Genomic DNA, 24,804 nt, shown 5'->3' with positions numbered 1-24,804 from the left:
GCAGCAAAAAGCAGAAGGGCCCCACGCAGATCGTGGAGATGCTGGGAGGCTGGACTTTGGTGCTGGAGCTGCTCAGGGTCGGGGCTTCTCGGACCCCAAAGCACTCACCAGAGGATCCCTCGGCGGTCGTGCTGGATAGAAGTCGTGCAGTTCTGATGATGGCCGGTCCCTCGAGGTCTCGTCGCACCCACGGATCTCAGCTGAGCTGACGATGTGGGTAGAGGTCAGAGGTGCCAGGGAAGCCGGGTCTCGTCGAGCTGGGCAGTCGGATTCCGGAGGAATGACGTGCAGCAAACCGCAGAGTTCTTAGATGGTGCCTGCGGATGCAGGGTGACTACTCCTTAGTCACAAGGGAGAAATCTTGAGAAGAGTCGAGAGTTCCTTTCGTAGAAAGTAGTTTCTTGATTCAAAGATGATCTAATTTGGAAGGGTCCCCGCTCCTGCCTTTATCCTAAAGAAAGGGGTGGGTACGCGACTAGGTCCTGCCCTAGGGGTGGGACCAGGAAGGGGGGTGGTTACACCCCTCTCCCATGCCGGACTTTCCCCTGGCCAGGGGCTGGTGTGCCCCTGGAACTGGTTCTAGCCGGCAGATGCGTAGTGAGCACCGGGGTGCCACTCCGCATTCACCTTCCTGTAAAGCCCTGCCTACCCAGGATACACAAAACCCTGTCTGGGATGGTGCGAGCACCGCCCCGAACAGAAAACCCTTAGTCCAAGCTCTCCTCGCTGGAAGGACTCCCAGCAGCAGGAGGTCAGACTCGTGTCTGTGGTGGCAGCATCCATTTTGTGGAGCTGAGGCTTCAGTTAACTTTAACCGGGGTTCACAGTTACGTACATGTCGTGTCCCTCTAGAAGGGTGGAATGCTAACCCCGTCGCCAGAATTGGTGAGGGGGTAGTATCCCAATTCGTATGACACCTTACTCGACATGTTTTGATAACGCGATACCAAAGATAGCATTTAACCGCGAGGATTATAATGCACTTAAGAGTATATGGTATGCGTTATCATGGAACAGCTATTAGGACTTTGTTCCGCAAGCTGCAGACGGGCTCAGCTCATGCCAGAGCACCATCTCACACGATTCCAAGCACTCTGCCTTCAGGATTGTCAAGGCCTGCCATAGGAGTGACTGATAGGAATCCGTGTGTCCATTTCGGGGTTAGACATAGGTATACTATATCTACAGCAAAGGGTGATTACACCACCTTGCCCCAGCTGTCGTGCAGCCAGTTGTGTCCGATTTAGATGGCCATCCAGGGGTGGCATAATACATGCTTCAGCCCCTGGTAGGCCCTGGGTACACCGATGCCCTCAGTGACAGGGTCTGACAGGGTGGCCCAGTTCCAATTGGGTAATGCGCCTAAGGTACACATGTCAATTTTAGTGAGAGAACAGCTAGGCTGTGGGTCGGATTGGCAGGCCCACAGCCAGAGAAAGTCGTAAACCAGTGAAACAAAAGCAAAAAATCTGGGTGATCATAGGATTGCAGACCCTACTCTCCTACACCCACCACACAACGCCCTCGCCGGAGTCTCTGATTAAGAAGCAGCAAGGCCTACCCGAAAGCACCATGGTTGCATCAGCCTCTCAGCAAATAACACTAATATCAAAACAGATTCGCAAGGGCAGGAAAGAAGGCGCACCAGGTCCTAATGGCATACCGCCAGCTCTATTCAAGGAAAAGAGCATAGAATGGGCTACTATTATGCAACCGCTATTCTGGGAAGTCAGACTCCTAAATACAATCCCAGAATCCTGGAGAGGGTTGACGATTGTCCCCCATATATAAAAAAGGCGATAAAATGGATCAAAACAACTATCGTCTAGTAGCCCTCCTGGACTATGAGGCAAAATATTTTGCGGGTACTATCTTAGAGGAGATTGTATCATGGGCGGACACTAATGAGATTATACCATTGAACCAGACCGGCTTCCGGAAAAATACTGGAACTACAAATATTCTGGCTATCTCACTAATGATCGATGCAGCAAAAACAAGAAAATTGCCGCTGCCCATGTGCTACATTGATTTCAGTGCGGCATTTGATAACATTGAGAGAGACAGACTCTGGAGGAAACTGGCACAATGGGGAATACCGCATTCCACGTTAAGTATGCTGAAGCTTCTCCATTCTGATACCTGGGTGCAGGTGAAGTTAGGAGGCGGCACACATCTGTCATCTAAAGTCCGCACCACTAAAGACCTCAAGCAAGGGTGCGTGCATGCCCCAATATTGTTTAATTTGTATATGGCGGATCTACCAGGCATATTAAACACATGCAATTCCCATTCCCGAGGCTGGGAGGGAAATCCCTTAGTAACCTTTTGTACGCAGATGAAGTCGTGCTACTGAGCCATACCTACATCGGCCTCAAGCAATTATTAACTCAAATGCACAAGTTACTACTTGGGTAACGATATATCTGTAAGAGACATTAGTTAGTGATAGATTCCTTACCTTAGAATATCCCCAGGCGTCAGACTGGATCCGGAAATTTTTGCGTAGCAGTACCCTTGCGCGTCGGTAGGTGTCGTCTGCGGCTCCGCGTCCGTCGTCGGCACCGTGATGACGTTGTCGGAGTACTGAGACGCCGCCTCCGCATGCTGACGTCAGTTCTTAGACACAGCTTTTCCGCGCCAGAAACGCAGAGCTATGCCAAAAACCAACACTGGTGCCTTGAAACTAGGGCCATGAAAGAGGATGACCTTAACCCTAGATATCGGTTCGCAGAACGGGGAGGATGGGTGGGTCGGTAAGGAATCTATCACTTACTAATGTCTCTTACAGATATATTGTTACACAAGTAGTAACTTGTGCATCTGAAGGAGACACGTTAGTGATAGATTCCTTACCTTAGAATAGATACCCCAGCAATATCAACCCCGGTGGTGGGTCTGCAAACCAATAATCACACCAGAAAGTCCTGGAGGACGAAACGGCCAAAGAAGCCATCCCTCCAGACAGGACTGTCCAGGCAATAGCGTCTTGCAAACGTGTGCAGCGAGGCCCACGTAGCCGCCTGGCAAATGTCCTGCAAGGGCACTCCTCGGCCCAAGGAAGTTGTAGTCGCTGTGGCCCGAGTGGAATGAGCCCTCAGCCCAACAGGGGGTTCCTTCTTAGCCAAGGAGTAACACGCCTGGATACACAAGATGGTCCACCGCGAGATGGTCCGCTTGTGCACCGCTTTGCCCTTCTTAGCGCCCACGTAACCAACAAAGAGTTGGTCATCCACCCGGAATGACGTGTGCGATCCAGATAGAACGAGAGCGCACGTTTTAGGTCCAGACGGTGGAGCCACTCTTCCTCTCTCGAGGGATGCGGAGGTGGAAAGAAGGTGGGCAAGGTGATGGATTGCCCGATGTAAAAGGCCGTGACTACCTTGGGTAGGAAAGAGGGCTGTGTCCGCAACACAACCTTGTCCGGATGGACTAAAAGGAAAGGAGGTTTACAGGATAGAGCCTAAAGCTCACTCACTCTCCTGGCAGAGGTAATGGCTACCAGAAAGGCTGTCTTCAACGTAAGCAGGTAGAGAGGACAGTTGTGAAGTGGCTCAAAGGGAGCGCACATCATAAAGGTAAGAACCAGGTTCAAGTCCCACTGAGGCATCACAAAGTAAACAGGAGGGAATGTATGTGTGATGCCTTTCAAGAATCGATTAACAATAGGGCACTTAAACAAAGAAGGTTGATCAGGCAGCCTCAAAAAGGCTGAAAGAGCAGAAAGGTAGCCCTTGATAGTGCCCAAAGCAGAGCCCTGCTGGGCAAGAGAAAGAAGGAAGAGAAGAACCTCAGAAAGAGGGGCAGAAAGAGGATCCACAGCATTTGCTGTGCACCATGCTACAAATATGTTCCATCTGCAGGCGTATACCGACTTTGTGGAGGGACGCCTGGCTGCCAGAATGATGTTACAGACTTCAGGAGGCAAGTCAAATGGCCTCAACTGTCGCCGCTCAATCTCCAAGCATGGAGGTGGAGACTGGACAGGTTCGGGCAGAGAACCGTCCCCTGCTGCTGCGACAGAAGGTCTTCCTGAAGAGGCAGACGAACCGGGGGATCGACTGACATACTGAGTAGCTCGGAATACCAGTACCTTCGTGCCCAGTCCGGAGCCACAAGGATGACTTGTGCCCGGTCGCGCCTGAACTTCTTCAGCACTCTGAGCAGAAGTGGTATAGGCGGAAAGGCGTACAACACCGCAAATCCACTCGCGACGAAAAGCGTCTCTGAGCGAGTGCCGCCATGGAAATTCCAACGTGCAGAACTGATGACATTGCGCGTTCTTCTCGGTGGCAAATAGATCTAACCAAGGCTCTCCCCACTGCAGAAAGAGATCTTGCGCCACATCTGAGTTCAGACGCCATTCGTGATCCATCATGCACCGGCGGCTGAGTTCGTCCGTCCTGGCGTTCAGAGAACCTGCCAGGTGTTGAACCACAAGGGTCACGCCCTGATGGTCCAGCCATTGCCAGAGGCGCAGAGTATAGGAAGGTGGATACCTGACTATGGTTGCCCCCAACGTTTTGCCTGGTGTTTTGCTGGTTTTCCGACTTAGTTGGCCTGGGACCCTGCCAATCGGGACCCCAGGCCTACTGCTCTCTCTCTAAAATGGATTCCATGTACCTTAGGTACATTTCCAATTGGTACTGGGCCACCTTATCAGACCCTGTAAATCAAGGCATAGGTGTACCCAGGGCCTACCAGGGGCTGCAGCATGTATTATGCCACCCCTGGCTGGCCATCTAAATCTGACACAACTGGCTGCACGACAGCTGGGGCAAGGTGGTGTAATCACCCTTTGCTATAGATATAGTATACCTATATCTAACTCTAAAAATGGACACACAGATTCCTATCAGTCACTCCTATGGTAGGCCTTGACAATCCTGAAGGCAGAGTGCTTGGAATCGTGTGAGATGGTGCTCTGGCCTCAGCCCGTTTGCAGCTTGCGGAACCAAGTCCTAATAGCTGTTCCATGATAACGCATACCATATACTCTTAAGTGCATTATAATCCTCGCGGTTAAATGCTATCTCTGGTATTGCTTTATCAAAACATGTCGAGTAAAGTGTCATACGAATTGGAATACTAACCCCTCGCCAATTCTGGCGACGGGGTTAGCATTCCACCCTTCTAGAGGGACACGACAGGTATGTAACTGTGAACCCCGGTTAAAGTTAACTGAAGCCTCAGCTCCACAAAATGGATGCTGCCACCACAGACACGAGTCTCACCTCCTGCTGCTGGTTGTCCTTCCAGCAATGAGAGCTTGGACAAAGGGTTTCCTGTCAGGGGCGGTGCTAGCACCATCCCAGACAGGGTTTTGTGTATCCTGGGTAGGCAGGGCTTTACAGGAAGGTGACTGCAAGTGGCACCCTGGTGCTCACTACGCATCTGCCGGCTAGAACCAGTTCCAGGGGCACACCAGCCCCTGGCCTGGGGGAAGTCCGGCATGGGAGAGGGGTGTAACCACCCCCCTTCCTGGTCCCACCATTAGGGCAGGACCTAGTCGCGTACCCACCCCTTTCTTTAGGATAAAGGCAGGAGCGGGGACCCTTCCAAATTAGATCATCTTTGAATCAAGAAACTACTTTCTACGAAAGGAACTCTCGACTTCTTCTCAAGATATCTCCCTTGTGGCTAAGGAGTAGTCACCCTGCATCCGCAGGCACCATCTAAGAACTCTGCGGTTTGCTGCACGTCCTTCCTCAGGAATCCGACCGACCAGCACGACGAGACCCGGCTTCCCTGGCACCTCTGACCTCTACCTACCTCTACAGCTAAGCTGAGAACCGTAGGTGCGACGAGACCTCGAGGGACTGGCCATCATCAGAACTGCACGACTTCTATCCAGCACGACCGCCGAGGGATCCTCTGGTGAGTGCTTTGGGGTCCGAGAAGCCCTGACCCTTAGCAGCTCCAGCACCGAAGTCCAGCCCCCCAGCATCTCCACGATCTGCGTGGGGCCCTTTTGCTTTTTGCTGCTCACCGCGTTGTCTGGCTACTAGCCCGCTGGCTTGTGGCCTTCCCGACGACGTCCGACGACAACAACGCTGCTGGTCTGGTTGCTCCAGACTGGCCCTTGCTCTCTTCCAAAAGAGGAGCACCCCGGACCCTCCTGGTCCACTCCAGACGCCATTTTAGGTCCACCGCGTGGGCTTGAATTTGCCAAGACTTGTTGCCCCAATCCTGGGTCCAGCGACGTCGACAGCATCAACCATCGTGGGACAGCTCGCACCTCCATCCTGGTCGCCGACAACGCCTCCTGGTCCGTGAGACTGCAGAGCCCAGCGTCGCCCACTCACCTGGTCGAGGTGACTACCATCCGGTGCCCTCCTGGTGCCATCTGATCACTGGCTAGTGGTCAAGAACTTGGTCCCCTCTGCTTTCAGGTGTCATCCATCTTCGATCCAGGCTTGGATCTCTCGAACAATCTTCACTGGTCGCCTGCCAGCAACTTCTTTCTTCAGGCTCCTGGTTCGTCAACGAGGATTACCAACGTCTTTTCAGACCTATGCAGCTGCAGCCCCTGGGCTAGGTAACTTCGGCATTTCGGTGCCCCAGCATAGCCTCACTATCCAAGGGTCCAGATCCACTGTCGTTTTCGACCTACCTTATCGGGTTCGCCCGAGAACACTAACTTTGTCTTTACTAGCTCCCATAGACTTTGTCCCGCATCCCGCGTGAGAATGCACACTCTGCACCCGAGTCCCCCAGGCCTCCTACTAGTAATCTGAAGGTTCAGTAACGTAGTCCTAGCGATTCCAAAGCCTATTAGTAGAGTACTTACCTGCTAGTAATTTCGCATTCCACTTTCAGAGTATATGGTTTTTCGTGCCCCTCGGGCATTTGTGTAAATTGTGCAACTTAAAGTATTTTCGTAAGAGTTTTGTTGTGTGCTTAGTCCCCAGTCCTCATAAAGAGTACAGGGCTGTTGTGATCTAAATAAATACACTGTTTATTTTCATAACACTTGTGTGGTGTCCTTTCACTTGGTGTTCAAGGGGTATATGTGATGGTATAACAGCTGGCTTAACACGCCCTCTAGAGTTTAGCCCGAAGACCGCTCGTATCCACGCTACTAGGATAGCTGGTCTATAAGGTTGACTTACAACCAATCACCATAAGGGTTGTTTGGACTGATACAAAGTGCTCACTAGAATAGTGAACATTATATATCAGGCCAACTTCTCACATTGGTGAGCAGCGGTTGGGATTTGAGCTTGCTGTTGTTTTACCACACGTATCCTAAGAATATCTTGTGAAAGATCACATAAGTACTCCAGGTACGTATAACTTAGCTTAGAATACTCTGAGTTCTACTGAACCAGCTGTTGTAGCTCCTCAAGGCTTAGCACACCTTGGCTACAACTCTTAGCAAGGGATCAGTAGGCAAACAAATAGTGTAGGTAGGTGCATCACTTACACCACACTAGAAACAGCATGTCAGACAAAGGAGGAAACTCTGAGTCTCCCCTTGTGTCAGTGGACCCTCCACAGGTCACTTCCAGATATGCTGCTCTTAGCTTCCAGGAGATGAGACAAGTGTGTACCTCCAGGAAGCTAAAACAGAGCCTCCTGAAAGAGGGTCTACGACCCCACCGGCCCTGTTTGTTGCAGTACCACATGGCGGTGGTGTTGTCCGTGAACACCTGCACTACACTCCCCCGGACGGAGGGGAGGAATGCCTTCAGTGCTAGACGAATCGCTTGCAGCTCCAAAAGGTTGATATGGAGGCCTCTGATCTCCGCCTCTCCCATGTGGCCTCCCCAGCCCTGGAGGGACACGTCCGTCACAACTACGTGCTCCGGTTGGGGAACGGAGAGGGATCTGCCGCTGACCCAATCGCGGTCCGTGAGCCACCACTGCAGCTGTCTCGCAGTGCCCTCCGAGATCAGGACATGGTCGGACAGGTTGCCCTGATGCTGGGCCCACTGAAACTTCAGGTCCCGCTGCAGAGCCCGCATCCGCCAACGGGCGTGATGCACCAGAAGGATGCAGGAAGCCATCAGCCCCAGAAGCCGCAGCGTCAACCTGACGAGACTCTGGATAAAGGCTGGAAGATTGGGATGAGAGCCTGTATATCCGGAACCCGCTGTTCGGGCGGGTAAACCCGAAACTGCGCCGAGTCGAGAACCGCTCCGATGATAAGGAGCTTCTGAGAGGGGCACAGGTGTGACTTCAGCACATTGATGGAGAACCCCAGCTGGTGCAAGAGGTCTGCCGTTGTCTGGAGGTGGCTGACGACTGTCTGGGGCGAGCCCGCCTTCAACAACCAGTCCTCGAGGTAGGGGAAGACAAACCCCTAACCTCCGCAGATGAGCTGCGACCACCGCCATCACTTTCGTGAACACCCGTGGGGCGCTGGTAAAGCCGAAGGGGAGCACGGTAAACTGAAAGTGCTCGTGGCCTACGTGAACCGCAGGTAACGCCGGTGGGCCGGCAGGACAGGGATGTGGAAATAAGCGTCCTGCAAGTCCAACGCTACCATCCAGTCTCCTGGGTCCAGGGCAGCTAAGACCTGAGCCAGAGTCAGCATCTTGAACTTCCTCTTCCGGAGGAAGCTGTTGACGTTCCGTAGGTCCAAGATAGGGCGTAGGCCCCCTTTGCCCTTCTTGGGTACCAGAAAGTAGTGGGAGTAGCAACCACGTCCTACTTCTGGCCCGGGAACGCGCTCGATGGCCCCCTTGGCCAAGAGGGCCGAAACTTCCTCCTGGAGAAGCCGCACATGATCCCGCGATACACGGTGGTGTTGCGGTGGCATGGCTTGAGGGGTCGTCTCGAAGGGGAGGTAGTAGCCCCTCCGGACGATCTGCACCACTCAAAGTGACAGTGCGCCAGTAGGAGTGGTGATTGCGAACCCTGCCCCCCACTGGCGTCACATGGGCCGAGAAGCACGGACTAGGAGGGTTTAGAGGCGGATGCTGCAGGGGAAGGTGTCGACTGGCCTCACCGTTGTCCCTGACCGCCTCCACAGCGATTTCCACGGCCGCCACCGCGCTGGTAGTTAGTCTGCGGCAAGTGGCTGGCAGCACGTGTGGGGGCACCCCTTCCTTGGCCACCAAAGGAGCAAAAGGCATCCGTTTGCTGCCGCGGGGCCGAGAGGCCCAAGGACTTGGCCGTAGCCCTGGAGTCCTTAAAGCGCTCAAGTGCATGGTCTGCCTTGTCGCCAAAAAGGCAACGGCCATCGAACGGCATGTCCATCAGTGTGTTCTGGACATTGGCCGAAAAGTTGGCGGACCTCAACCAGGCATGGTGTCTATTCGCCACAGTCGGTGCCATCGCTCTACCTAGTGAGTCGGTGGTATCCAGCCCACACCGGATAGAATATTTGGCTGCATCTCGGCCCTCCACAAGGGCTTGGCCGAGTTTGGCCTGTACCTCCAACGGACAATCTGGCAGCACTTCCGCAACCGTCTCCGACAGAGAGTGGGTTTAGCAGCCAAAGAGGCATGTGGTGTTGGAAGACAGCAGTCCCAGACTAAGGGAGGAGAAGATCTTTTTCCCGTACTGCTCGTACCTCTTGGATTCCCTGTCCGGCGGAGCCGGCGGGAATGCGGTCTGCGAATTGGATGCCTGGATGACCAGGCTCTCCGGGGTGGGGTGGGTGGACAGGAAACATGGGTCGCCCGGGGCCGGCATCTGGCCACGTTCCTATATACGGGCGAACCCATAGCGGGCCTGAACCAAGTGCCCAAAAGAACGTCAGTCAAGGCCTCATTAAAGGGCAGTAGAGGCTCGGCCGAGCTTGACTGCGGTTTAAGAACCTCAGTGAGGAGGTTAGTCCTCACGGCCGCGACGGAGAGCTCAAGGCCCAAGGCCTCGGCAGCCCTCATCAACACCACACAATAGGTTGCCCCCTCCTCCGAAGCCAAGGCAGGAGGGGAGACAAAACCAGTGTCTGGAGAGGTGTCCAGACCACTCCCCAAGTTCCCCTGTCCAGTCCTCCTGAGACTGACACTCTCGGGTCAGAGGGTCCTCAGACCCCTCCCAATCCTCCTCATCACCCATCTCCTGATACTCAGGGTTTTCAATCAATGGGGCCGGTTCATTAAAGTAAAACTCCCCAAGCGCCGTCGAAAGCGGCGCCCAGCGGCGCCGTTCCGACATCGGAACCGGAACGAAGGAGGCATCGGGGACACCTGGTGGACCGACGTCGGGTGGGGGGGGGTCCACCGGCGACGACCCAGATCCCAAAACGAGTCCAGTGAGGTCCTGCGGCACCGGGACCGTTGGGCCCTGTGGCACCGGGACCGTTGGGCCATGCGGCGCCGGGCCCATGGGGCCCTGCGGCGCCGGCGGCGTCGAGGCCGAAGCACTCGACGGCGTCGGGGCCAAAGCCCCCGACCCGCTAGGGGTGCCAGACGGGCCCGAAGGCACCGCGGAACCCGTCGGGGAAGAGAGCTCTATCTCCCCCGGCGTCGCGTCGTGCCCAGGGACCGGAGGGTGTGGGGCAGGCCGCGACGCCAGCGGAGCCGTGTGGGCGGTGTCACCCGAACCCCGGCCGCGTGAACGTCGGGGGGGGGGGGGGGGGAGGGGGGGGACAGGAGTCAGAAGAGCGATGACGCCTCTTCGACTTCTTGTGTTTCTTACCTGACGACGACTTCGACCCGGAGGAGTGGTGCCGACTCCCGGAGCGGTGGTGGCTCCGTCCCCGCGACCTGTCCCTCGACCTCCCGTGGGACCGGGACCTCTTGCGGCGCGGGCCGACTGCCGGAGTTTGAGTCGCCTGCGGGACCGCTCCCGCCTGGCTTTCGAAGAGAGGGCCCGGCAGTCGGAGCAGGCCTTGTCGTCGTGGTCGACGCCTAGACAAGTTAGGCACAGGTGGTGAGGATCCGTGACCGACATTGTGCTGTCGCAATCCTCGCAGTGCTTGAATCCGGGCATCCCTATGGCACCGATCGGAGTCGTAAGACTTCGAGAAATGATCAAAAGTGATCCAAAAAGTTAGTCCCAAATTGACTAAGGGGTTACTGCTTTTTCCAGATCTGCGCTTGCTGGCGTGAAAAAAAGAAGAACTGACGTCAACACGAGGAGGCGGCGTCTAAGTACTCCGATGCCGTCATCACGGCGCCCACGTGCCGACGGCGGACGCGGAGCCGCAGACGATGCCTACCGACGCGCAAGGGTACTGCTACGCAAAAATTTCCGGATCCAGTCTGACACCTGGGGATATTCTAAGGTAAGGAATCTATCACTAACGTGTCTTTTGTAGATGCATAGGTATGCCACGGAAAACAAACTAAAAATAAATTTGAGCAAAACTCGCACTATGTCGATAAACATACATAAAAAGCCTCAGAAGACTTGGACACTGGGCGGCCAAAACATTGAGTCAGCTTCGGACTACAAATACTTGGGAGTCATCTTCGACCAAGACGGTTCATTCTCACAGCAAAAGCTGGAAGCAAAAAGGAGAGGGTCTTGTATTGCCGCCACATTAAAAAGCATAGCTAACCAACTAATGGGACCAATTCTGACTCCTTATCTGAAAATCATCCAGGCTAAGCTACTACCTTCCATCAGCTATGGCAGTGAGGCTCTACGTGGGAGAGATGCCAAGAATCTGGACTCAATCCAGATAAAAGCCTACCGAACAATGTTTTCGCTCCCGTCCTATACATCGCCCGCCCAACTCAGGCTGGAATTTGGATTACAAAAACAAGCTCTTGCAAGACAGGGAGCTTATATTATCTGTTGCGACAAACTTCGTTCTGCTACTACGAACACTCTAACTGTGCTGCTATGGGAAGACATTCAAAGCAGGGACGTATCTCAGGCAAGATCTTATCTGAAGACAGCCTTGGGGGCTACTAAACTAACCGCGATCTGGGATATGCAACTCGGCCATAATGCGTTCAAAAAACTGGTTTGGAAAACTGTTAAAAATCTCTTTCACTACTAGAGGATAAAGAGTCATTTGCTAAAAGAAATCATGCATGGATGATCATAAACTCATATAAATCCCTGACACCACAACCATACTTCAGCCAGGGTTATTCCAAGATAATAAAACTGAAATTTTTGAAATACAGACTATGGGTTCTGCCCACTAGAGAGCATTTTCCACCATGGCTCAGGAGCAATGGCCACGATGCCTGCACCTTCTGCAACACAGAGAAGGGCGATATACTTCATATGACTTGCCTCTGCCAAGAGCTTCGGCCAGCACGCCAACAGCTCTTAAAGGACCAGCTTAAACAGATAGGATCTTGCACCAGAAGGCAAGCAGTGCTGGCTTGCCTAAACCCTGCAAACACGAAACTGAACTGCAGGTATGTAAAGTTCCTTGAGCTAATTGAGCAGAAACTGTCAAAAAACATTATACAGTAAACATACAGACGCTAACCAGAAATCAATGATACCTGCTCTTCTACCTTAAAAGTAATGTATCTGGACATTAGATCTGGCTTTTACTGCTTGTTCTTTTAATGACGTTTTAATGAATCAATTTTTCTTATGACATTTTAATCTGTTTTGTAAATGTTTGCACTGGTTTTAATTACCTATGCACAATAAAAACTACCTTACCTTGGTTATGACAATTGTTAAGGATTTGCTCTCTCATGATCAAATGTACAATCCTGTATAGTCCTTAACTTAACTTCACTTCCCAATAACCAGCCTTCCAGAGCCTTAGTGGCACAATCAACAAAGCCAGTCCAGTCCTGAATCTGTGTCTTCTGGGTATCACTGAACAACAACCTATATTGTTCAGTGGTTAGGCCTAACCCATCAATCAGAGCACTCTTCAGGACAGAGTAGTTGTTAGCATCCCCATCACTAACTGTGAGGAGCTTATCTCTACCTTTTTCTGAAAAGGAGAGCCATAAGATTGCTGCCCACTGACTTTGGGGTATCCGCTGTACTCTGCAGGCCCTCTCCAAAGCAGTAATCCATTTCTGGATGTCATCCCCTTCTGTGTAGGGGGGCACAATCTTGCTTAGGTGTCTATTGTCATAGGACCTATCTTTATCCTTAGGGATAATGCTGCTACGAGTGGGTTCTAACCCACTCTCTCTATGCTCTCTAGCACGAGCAAGCTTCTCTTTGGCCAGGGCAACCTCAAGTTCCTGTGTTTCAATCCTAAGAGCAGCTTCTCTCATTTTGGCCTCATGTTCCCTTCTCTGAGGGGAAGTCATCCCTCTCTGAGCAGAGCCATGAGAGCCATTTGAGATGAGAGATTCTCTGGAGCGAGATCTCCCTCTTCTCTGCCTCTGGTTAAGCCCACTTGTGGGTCTGTATGAGGGCTGCCCATACTGACTCCCATGTATGCTTAAGTTAGCCTCACTGAGTCTTCTGACTAAGGTCTGACTGTTTGTCTCAAGATCAGAATCATCTCCTTCTTCCTCTTCTGGTACTGGAGTATCAGTATTATCATCTGAGGAGGGAAAGACTTCATCTGGACTTCCTGTATTATCTGTCTTGGGGGACTGTTGAGCATCATTCTCTTCTAATAACTCAATCAGGAACTTGAGGGTAGGGTTTGAACCCTGTTTTAGCCTTCTAGAGGTACACAATTGTCTCAACTCTGGAAAGGCTAAGGCTTCATATCTCGAAGCAGTCCTCAAGGGATCTACTTCTGCAGGCAGAGAACCACTGGGGTTCAATGTCTGAGACATGTTTTCTAATGAGGTGGATGTGTTCCACCTACCTACACTATATGTTTTCTAAAGAACCTCTCTAGGAGTTGTAGTCAGGGTGTGCTAGGCCCAGGCTCTACAACAGCTAAGTTCAGTAGAACTTAAGTATACTAAGACTTGTTTTTATATGTACCTACAGGTACCTGTGTGATCTTTCAAATGATATCTCAAGATTACAAGTGGTAAAACAACAGCAAGCTCTAATCCCAACCGCTGCACACCAATGTGAGAAGTTGGCCTGGTATATGATGTTCACTATTCTAGTGAACACCTTGCACCAGTCCAAACAAACCTTATGGTGACGGTTGTAAAGTCAACCTTATAGACCAGCTATCCTAGAGGTAGCGTGGACAGAACAGTCAAAGGCTAAAAGACTCTTGAGGGCGTGTAAAGCCAGCTGTTTTACCATATGTAACCCCTTGAATACCAGATGAAAGGACACCACACAGGATATATATCAAATATATATGTATTTATTCACTAACACTCCTCTGAACTCTTTATGAGATCAGAGGCAAAAGCACATAACAAGTTACACTTAGAAATACTTTAAATAGCACAATTTACAGTTAGGCCCTAGGGGCGCGTAAAACCATATACTAAGTAAGTGGTATAAGAACCACGACTTGGGAAAGGAAAAGGCCTAGGGCCTAGGGAATAGCTAGGGCTACACTATCTGACCCTTAGGTTAAGAGTAGGAGGCCCACAGGCGGCGCGTGCAGAGTCAGTACTCTCCTGCGAGTGTCAATAGAAAGTCAATAGGAACGTAAAAGGTAAGTAAATGAAGATTTAGGACACTTCCGGTCTAGCTAGAAGGATACAACTAAAAACCTAGGGCCAGATGTAGGGGAAATAAATTTACTGATTTTGAATTACCGAATTTTACCGATTCGGTAATTTAAAATCGGTAAATCTATGGGACGACATGTAGGTATTCCAGATGTGCTGGAATACCGAATCGGATGAATTCGGTATTTACCGATTCGGTAAATACCGAATCGGTAATGCCTATTCATTCCTATGGGCTTTGAAGCCCATAGGAATGAATGGGCATTACCGATTCGGTATTTAACGAATCGGTAAATACAGATTTTCACAAGGGTGCAGGGGGTCTCACTTTGACACCCTCTGGCACTCCCAAAACAGGCTCGGGTGCCATGTGGCAGGCATACATGCCCTAAGGGCAGGTCTGCCTGTCACATGGCATAGGTGTGCATGCACACATGTGCATGCACACCGGAATCAGTATTTTACCATCAAATTGGATTTGATGGTAAAATACCGATTCGGTAAGGCTCCTGGGACTCTGAAGAGTTCCACCTACACATGGGTGGCTCAGATTCGGTAAATTTACCGATTTTTTTTTTACCGAATCGGTAATTTTACCGATTCGGTAAAATAATGCCCCCTACATGCCAATCACCTATTTACCGATCGGTAACGGCCGAAAATACCGATTTTCGGCCGTTACCGACCGACCTACATCGGGCCCCTAGACACTTGGACAGTCAATACCCTTGAGAGCACCGAAGTACTCGCGTGACCTCACCCACAGGAAGCGGTGCATAGGTGTGAAGATGTGTCGGTTTTCGCAATTGAAGTCTACGGAGCCTGTGAAGAAAGATGCTGCAGGCGACCAGGAGAAAGATGTCCGGGTGGATCCAGGGGTGGATCGAGGATGAAGAGGACCTGAAAGCAGAGGGGACAGAGTCTAGGTCACTAGCCAGTGACCAGGTGGAACCAGGGAAGGAACCAGACGTCATCGAGGAGCAATCAGGTGCTGGGGTGAAGCTCGTCGTTGCAGCCACGCGGACCAGGAGGCATCGAGGACGACCAGATGCTGGAGAGGTGCTGTCCCACGACGGATCTCGCAGATGGAGGGGTCGGCTTCAAGATCAGAGCCAACAAGCCTAAGCAAAGGCAACCCACGCAGGATACATAAGGAGCGTCTGGTGCAGACCAGGAGGGTCTGAGGTACTTCACCTTTGCAGAGAAGCAAGGGCCAGTCTGGAGCAACCAGACCAGTGATGGAATTTCAAAAAGGATCGTCGCCAGGGGCTACTAGCCAACGGGCAAGCAACCGGACAACGCGTCGAGCAGAACACAGGCAGAAGAGCCCCACACAGATCTCGTGGAGTGTGGAGGGTTGGTCTTCGGTGCAGGTGGAGCTCGGTGTCGGGGTGTCTCAGTCCCCAGGGCACAGCTTCGAGGAGGCCTCAGGAGCTGCACTGTTAGCAAGTTGCAGACTTTCCAAGTTACCTGCTTCCATGGGTCTCGACGCCTTCCACAGGGCTCAGCTGTGCTGGAGTCGTGCAGTGGGGTCAGAAGGATCCAGGAGGCGAGGTCTTGTCGGGCTCTGTGCTCGGGTTCCGGCGGGAACGGGGACAAAGCAAACCGTCAAGTTGCTGGATGGTGCCTGGTTTCCCTGGGTGGTCACTCCTTGGCCACAAGGGAGATTCTTCAGTCTTCAGCTTGGATGAATGTCGAAGGGTCCAGAGTTTCGTTTTCAGTCGATTCCAGGATTAATCTATTTTCTCCTGGGTCAGCTCCTCCCTTTATACAACTAAAGGGGGCTGGTTTGCTCACTAGGTCCCTCTAATGGGTGGGACCAGGAAGGGGGGTGGTTACACCCCCTTTCCTTTGTCCAGCTTCGCGCCAGAGCTGGGGCTGGAGTGCCCCAGCAACCGGTTTGAACTGGGGTATGCATGAAGCACCTAGTGTGCCTCAGGCAGTGTCTCAATCTATTCAGCCCTACCTGTCCCAATACACATCCTCCTGTCTGGGGTGGTGCTTCTATTGTCCAAACCTCCGTGACTGGAAGGACTCCCAGCAGCAGGTCAGACTTGTGTCTGTGGCAGCAGCATCCATTTTGTGATGCTGGGGCACTGGTTAACTTTAACCGGGATAGTCAGAACTAACATGCCTTCTCCCTCTAGAAGGGTGGAATGCTACCCCCGTTGCCAGAATTGGCGAGGGCGTAGTATTCCAAAGCGTATGACACCTTATACAACATGTTTTGATAAAGCCAAACCAAAGTTAGCATTTAACCGCGAGGTTCATAATGCACTTAAGAATATATGGTATGGCAGTATCATAGAACAGCTATAAGGACATGGTTCCGAAAACTGCAGACAGGCTCAGCTCATGCTAGAGCACCATCTCACACATAACCAAGCTCTCTGCCTTCAGGATTGTTAAGGCCTGCCATAGGAGTGACTTATAGGTTACTATGTGTCTATATGTATGTAGGTATAGAAATACTACACCTAAGCAAGGGGTGATTACACGACCTTGCCCCAGCTGAGTGATCATCCAGTTGTGTCTATTTGAGTGACCAGCCAGGGGTGGCACAATACATGCTGCAGCCCCTGGTAGGCCTTGGTTACACCTAAGCCCTGAGTACCTATGGTACACTTCTACAGGGGCTGACGAGGTGAACCAATTCCCAATTGTGGATGTACCTAGAGTACATGGCTTGAATTTAGAGAGAGTGCATCTGGGCTGTGGGTCTGATTAGCAGGCCCACAGCCACATCTAAGTCGAAAACCAGTAAAGAAAAAGCAAAACGTGGGGGTGACCATAGGAAGCAGACCCTACTCTCCTACACAACCCTCCCCCCCAAACTTAGGGACATTAAACTAACCTTGACCAGTTGAGTCTTCATGTTCTAAGTGGAATATCTGGAGCGTCCATCTGCATTGGCATGGTCAGTCCCAGGTCTATGTTCCACTGTAAAGTCCATCCCCTGTAGGGAACTGGACCACCTAAGAAGTTTAAGATTTTCACCCTTCATCTGATTTAACCATAGGAGGGGCTTGTGGTCCGTCTGAATCTTGAAGTGAGTGCCAAACAAGTATGGCCTCAGCTTCTTCAGGGCCCAAACCACACCCAAGGCCTCCCTCTCTATAGCTGACCAACGTTTCTCTCTAGGGGTCAGCCTTCTGCTTATGAAAGCAATGGGCTGGTCTTGACCATCTAAGCAGACCCTACTCTCCTACAATACCCACACTTCACAGGAGCACTCCCAGCCAAGCAATAATACAGAAATAATAAAAACAACACACAACTGGGAGGACGGATGAAGACAACGTAGGTCGACACATCGGGGGCTGAACAGTGACACGCTGCCATGAAGCCCCTGGTCCATCCGATACCTATGAAGCAGGCCAAAAAAAGATTATAAGTCTTAGTCTAAATGAAGCAGACGATTTTTTCTGAAAAGAACCATTCAGATTAAAGACACATAAGCAACTGACTTACGAGTGCACAAAAATATCAGCAGTAAGGGACCTGTTGCACTTAGTAAAAGGTCCTTAAGAAGGGCCAGACTTTTATGTGCGCTTGAGGGTGAAACATGTTGACCAATCACATGCGATGTTGTGGATAGTTGAACACATCCAAAACAAATCACCACTTCACTTTTTACCCTTACCTCTGTATACTTCGCCTATATTAAAGCTACTTTTATAGATTCATGAGGTAATTTTATACACCACCAGACAAATCCCACCCAGTACTTTGCCTCCAAAGGAGGCGATACTCCCCTAGGTAAATGAGTACCTAGGTGTGAAACTCAATGATGATGATGCCCAATGAAACACCACAGTGGTGAATACTTACACCAACAGTGGCAGAGACTGGTGGAGGGTATTCAGGTTAACACTGAAGACACCTACACCACAAGAAACCAGTAGCACCCACTCCCCTTTGATTATGGACAAAACAACACACTAGACAGAACCCTCATATCCACCCACAGAGGACAGTTATTCCTCATATTTGCATTTTAATTAAATCATAAGAGTACACATGATAACACTCACAACAGTGCATTCTGGTCAAGGCTCCACATTTGAAAACAGAGCAGCGCAGATGTGAATGGTACTTGCATGCCCACTGTACACATATCAGCACCATCCACTAGAAAAGACAACACCCAATAGAACATAATTGATACATTACCGAGCCACATATTCCGCACAGTTCAAATCTTCATACCAGTACCAAAAATAAATAACCACAACCCGGAACAGACCACATAATTACGAACAATGTACCTACATCTATCAAAGCTCAGAGGCACCATATGCGAGGACATCATCAAGTGCAGAACAGTACTCAATTTCTCATAAAACGCTACACCACTCCTTATACGCTAAACCAACATCCACCCAAAACCTCACCGCTAATCTCGTGAAATGGCTATGTGGACCCAGATGTATATAAAAAGATGGGCAATGCAGATACAAAGAAACCCATATGACAAAATATCTGAATGAGTGAAGACCTCCAGCTACACACATCTAGCAAATACAACAAATACAACTAAGTATGTAAATTAAAGCAGCATATTCATATCTTCACCCACAATACTGATGAGGCAACTCACAAAAAAAAAATGTCAACAAAAAAAAAAACAGGCTTTGGTCTTTGATTTAATCCTTGAGAAGAGGGCGTGAGGCTGAACTTAGACATTGCTGCAAGGCTACACTAATAGCTCAAAAGCACTCTACAAATCTCTTTAACTTAAACATAATACTTAGATGAGCCACGTTTAATGCCTCAGTTGGAGAAAAGGAATTCACTAGGAAAGATCAACTGTGTGAAGAGGAAAGCAGCACACACAGGCAGTCTTTCTTTTTGCGGTCTGTTGCTTTTTCCTCAGCATGGATTACACTCAAGGAGTGAGAAAGAATTGGGGCATAGTGCACAACAGTAATAGTGTGTTTTATTGAGCACAGTAACACTCTAACTGCGAAAAATAAATACATGTTTTTGTACAACAGGGGTTGTGTCATAACATCTTTAACATTTGAACGGGTGAGTGATCAGTCGAAACTACTCCCTGTGGTCTATGTGCACTTGACTTACTTCATAGTATTTCTGTAAAGCAGCTATCAGGCAGAGTTTTAAGCTGTCGACAATTTCTTGGTGTGGTAACTGGAAGACAACTCTGGAGTACCACCTTGTAAGAATGCTTCAAAAGCAAATTAGATAGAAAAAGCAGAAGGGAAGGAAAACAAACATATGTTAATAATTAAGATGTAAATGAAATGAAGTAGTCACAATCACAACAAAAATTAAACAAGCCAAACCATCTTAACAGAGTAAAACAATACTAAGAGAGAAAACGCAGTTTAGGAGAAGGGTGTGATGAAATCTGCCACTTAGCAAATCATTCATTCATTGGAAACAAAAGCTATTTATTTGGCACTTCTGTTTTTACCTTCACAAGTAAGTGGATAGTTTTGGGCACCAATAAGTTTGAGAACCTCACTCTGCCTCTTCAGTGTCATCAATACAACTTTAGTTGCAATTTTCAACTTCCCCTAATCAAGTGAACAGCGGAGTCAGTTCATACTCCGTTATGAAGCATTATTGTACGAGTTACTTACCTTTGGTAACGCTGTATCTGGTAGAGACGTTTCTCGCTGCAGATTCCTTATTGTAGAATTATCCCCAGGCGTGAGACCGGATCCGGAATTTTTTTTGCCTCAGCATCCCAGCGCGCCGGGGAGAAACAGGGGGGGGGGGAGGGGGAAGGCGTCAAGCGACTCTGCCCAGGTGTCGTTCGCCTAAGTGACGTCAGTGAGGTCACATAAGTCCCACCCCGGCGTGCCTACGTCCATTTTCTTCGGGGAAATTTTCCGCGTCACAACGTGGAGCCATCAGACAAAACTGTGGGAGTATGGGGACAGTGTGCGAAAAAGCAGAAAAATTGGAAAAAGTTATGGCGACGAACGACACCATAAGGAGCTGTGCCAACACTGCAGTACCCAAAGGGAGGGAAAAGAAGAAAAAAACAGAGCGCAGCCCTGAGCAGCAACCCTGCCAGTACGGGGACAGCCCCCCTTGGAGACTAGGAACATATGGGAAAGCGTCATGACAACATGCAGCAGGACTACAACCCCAACCAATAACAATGAAGGGGAACCAGTCCGAGACCAACAAAGAACGACAAACCACCAAGACAGCCCCAACATAGGGTGTGACGACCCCCCTAAGGAACAAAGGGCAGAGGCACAGCCAAAAGACCCCAACCTAGAGGATAGCAGAGGGACCAGAACTCTTAGTAAGAAAGGGGAGGGGGCGTGAGAAAGGTAGACCCCAGCCTGGAGATACCAGAGCAGAAGGGCACAGAAGTACCTATAAACCCATCCTCCAAAGTGCCAAAAGAGGAGGAAAGGAACAAAGAAACAGGACGAACCATCCGGTCAGAAAGAGCGAAAGAAGCACTCACAGAAGACATAGCCACCCACCAGGAGGTGAGTGCAGAAGACCAAACCAAAGGTCCTCGCAGAACAGGGAGGAAGGGCGGGCTGTGAAGGAATCTGTGGCTAGAATCATCTCTACCAGATACATCATTACCCAAGGTAAATAACTCGTACATCTGATAGAGACTACTAGCCGCAGATTCCTTAACGTAGAATAGATACCCTAGCCATACCCACGAGGAAGGAGTGTCTGCGAGAGGACCCAACAGCCTGGACAATACAGAGGGTCCCACATGGGACGAGTCCAACAGACAGGGCAAGGAGCCCTGTGTCCCCAGGCAAGGAGAACCCCCCCACCCAGAGGACCACCGACCCCAAAGGGGATGCGGGAAGAATAAAAGAAGAGGTAGCTCATTCACACTCCGCAGAGGAAACAAGGGCCAGGCAAGAGGAGGCCGAAGCATCGGGCGAGGAGTGGGGGACCTGTGGCTCCTCCGGCGAAAGCCGTGGCAACGACGTGGAGCCATCCTTTGATGACGTCGGGGAAAAAGCCACGACGCAGCAACCTGTGAAAGGCGAGGACGACACCATCAGGCGCCCAACCTCCGGTGAAAAGGTGGCGTCCGAAGACGAGTCCGTGACCAGACGCCTGCCCAGTGCCGTAGAGTCTGCAACATGAGGTAGGACGTCATCCTCGTCCAGCGCCAAAGGGGACCTCAGACAGGCCTCCCCCCCACCGCACGGCGCAGGAGACCAGGGCTGGGCCGGAGCTGAGGCGGCTAAGGCACAGGCCGGAACGGCGCAGACTCGACCTCCGACGAGGCAGCCGCCTGCGCGTAGGGACGAGAGGAACCCGGGGAGTGACAAGGAGTCCCCCGTCAGCCTCGACCCATGAGGGGACGAGAAAGGTCCGCCGACCCCTGTGAAAGGTCGACACAACCTCCGAAGAGACAGCCGCCTGCATGGAGGGACAAGAGGGGCCCGGTGAGGGATGAGGGGACCCCCGCCAGCCTCGACCCATGATGGGACAAGGGGGATCCGGCGACCCCTGTTGTGCCAGGGCCAACAGATGCCGTAGCGGTGTCACCTCGGCCGCAGACAAGATCGCCGCCTGTCCATAGGGCCGAGGGTGGCTCGGGTATGAGACCCGAGCCACGACAACCTCCAGCAACACCACAAGGACGCCTGCAAGAGTTTGCAGCGAAATAGAGGTGCAGTGGTCTGAAGGAGGGAATCCCGAAGGGCCGCATTGCAACAGCACCGCATCCTTCGAGCCTGGATCCGAGCCAGTCGGCGCCAGAGCCGTTGGCGACGCCACGGAGGGCCCCGCACACTGCAAGGGATCCGCTGACGTCCCAGGAGGGGGGAGGCGGAGGAGGAGAATCCAGTGAGGCCTGCAAAGCCGCCGCATTTGTCTCCATCTGGGCTCTCAACGCCCCCTCACCGTGAAACGGTGGCTAGGGGGACGATACGCGGGGCCGCATCAACCACAGAGAGCCCACGCCTTTAACAGGCTGGAAACCAGCCCTTGGGGACAAACTGCAACACTTACTGACAGGTGAGCGACGCTCTTGCGGCTTAGGAGAAGGATGAGGATGACAACGGCCGGTTCGAAAACATTCCGCAGAAGCTGATCGAGGCGTCAAAGCCGATCTGGACATGCGAGACAAGAGACGTTTCATCCGGTGCTCCCGCTGCAACTTCGGCTTCAACTATTGGCACACCACGCAATCAGTGGAGCCCTGATCTTCCCCCCAAGCACCACATGCAAATGAGGTGCGGGTCCGTCGCCGACATCAGGTGTCCAAAAGACGAGCACGTTTTAAAGTCCGAAGGCATCCGCACAATAGATTTAGCGGTTGAAAGATCAATCCCTTTGGCGGTGATCACAATAGACGCCGCCAAAGCAATTGATCGGGTTAGCTGATTATTTTTGTGGGCCGCCTTAAACATGATGGGATTTAGCTCTAACTTTATTGGTGCAGTACAAAAATCTATACGGGCAGCCCACGGCAAAAATTCTGCTGAATGGGGCACTAACAAGAGGATTCGAAATTAGGAGGGGGACTTGACAGGGTTGCCTCCTGTCCCCCCTCCTTTTTTAGGTTGAGTAATTTATTACTCAAAACTATTGTGATGAAACCAACTCTTAAACCAAGGGCTTTGGGAGACGGATAACGCACAGTGCATGTGCCCGTGCACGCGCTTTTCTCCCGAGCCTCAGCATCACACTTCAAAGGAATTCCTTCCGCTCCTTATCTCCTCAGGCACTTAGCGTCTATGTGTGTCTCCCAGGCTCCTCACAGTGCCATATGTCCTCAGGGCATCACACTTCTAACGTGAACGACCGTCTGCTCCTTGGAATGTTGGCATGGTTGCCAAGTGCTGCCTGATCTTCTTCAAAGGCAGCTTGTAACCCGAGCTGCCCTCTGCCTTTGCATTCTAAACTCTTTCTTGCATTTCACACACAGTCCATAGCGCTTCCTTCTACCTTTCACCTGGCACACACACACACACCACCAGCCATCAGTGCACGCTTTCACCAGGCATACACACCACCGGCCGTCAGTGCACACTCTCACCAGGCACAGACACCATCAGCCAGCAGTGCACGCATTCACCAGGCATACACACCACTGGCCATCAGAGGCACACACACACACCACCAGCCATCAGTGCATGCTTTCACCAGGCACACACACATCACCAGCCATCAGTGCACGCTTTTACCAGGCTCACACACACACACCACCAGACATCAGTGCATGCTTTCACCAGGCATACACACACACCACCAGCCATCAGAGCATCCTTTCACCAGGCACACACACACCACCAGCCATCAGTGCACGCTTTCGCCAGGCATACACACCACCGGCCGTCAGTGCACGCTTTCACCAGGCACACACACCACCGGCTGTCAGTGCACGCTTTCACCAGGCACACACACACACCACTAGCCATCAGTGCACGCTTTCACCAGGCACAGACACCATCAGTCACCAGTGCACACATTCACCAGGCACAGACACCATCAGTCATCAGTGCACGCTTTCACTGGGCACAAACACCACCAGCCATCAGTACACGCTTTCACCAGGCATACACACACACCACCAGCCATCAGTGTACCCTTTCACCAGGCACACACACACACACACCACCAGCCATCAGTGCACGCTTTCCCCCCGGGGCACACACACACACACCACCAGTGCACGCTTTCACCAGGCATACACACACACCACCAGCCATCAGTGCATGCTTTCACCAGGCACACACACCACCGGCCGTCAGTGCAAGCTTTCACCAGGCACACACACCACCGCCCGTCAGTGCACGCTTTCACCTGGCACGCACAAATACACCACCAGCCATCAGTGCACGATTTCACCAGGCATACACACCACCGGCCGTCAGTGCACACTCACCAGGCACAGACACCATCAGCCATCAGTGCAAACATTCACCAGGCATACACACCACCACCGTCAGTACACGGTTTCACCAGGCACACACACACACCACCAGCCATCAGTGCACGCTTTCACCAGGCATACACACCACCAGCCATCAGTGCACGCTTTCACTGGGCACAAACACCACCAGCAGTCAGTACACGCTTCCACCAGGCACACACACCACCAAACGGAAGTGCACGCTTTCACCAGGCACACACACCACCAGCCGTCAGTGCACGCTTTCACCAGGCACACACCACCAGCTGTCAGTGCACGCTTTCACCAGAGACGCACACTACCAGCCATCAGGGCACGCTTCCACCAGGCACACACACCACCAGCCGGCCAGGCGCACACACACACCATCAGCCATCATTGCATGCTTTCAACAGGCACACACACACACACCACCAGTGCATGCTTTCACCAGGCATACACACCGCCGGCTATCAATGCACATTTTCACCGGGTACAGACACCATCAGT

General features: G+C 51.6%; 1 protein-coding gene across 1 annotated transcript in view; it reads right to left on the bottom strand.

Annotated features, from left to right (window-relative positions):
- The window catches only part of PIWIL2 (piwi like RNA-mediated gene silencing 2), a 2,549,426-nt gene that overhangs the window by 332,422 nt on the left and 2,192,200 nt on the right, over positions 1-24,804 (bottom strand). Inside the window, exon 21 of the mRNA XM_086944806.1 lies at positions 19,515-19,620. Within this exon, the coding sequence (XP_086800932.1) occupies positions 19,515-19,620 (106 nt within the window). The remainder of the gene's footprint in view (positions 1-19,514; positions 19,621-24,804) is intronic.

The sequence above is a fragment of the Lissotriton vulgaris genome, chromosome 11, assembly GCF_964263255.1.
Source record: "Lissotriton vulgaris chromosome 11, aLisVul1.2, whole genome shotgun sequence".
NCBI lineage: Eukaryota > Metazoa > Chordata > Amphibia > Caudata > Salamandridae > Lissotriton > Lissotriton vulgaris.
Note: the sequence above shows the minus strand (reverse complement) of the source record. Positions and strands in the feature narration are given on the sequence as shown.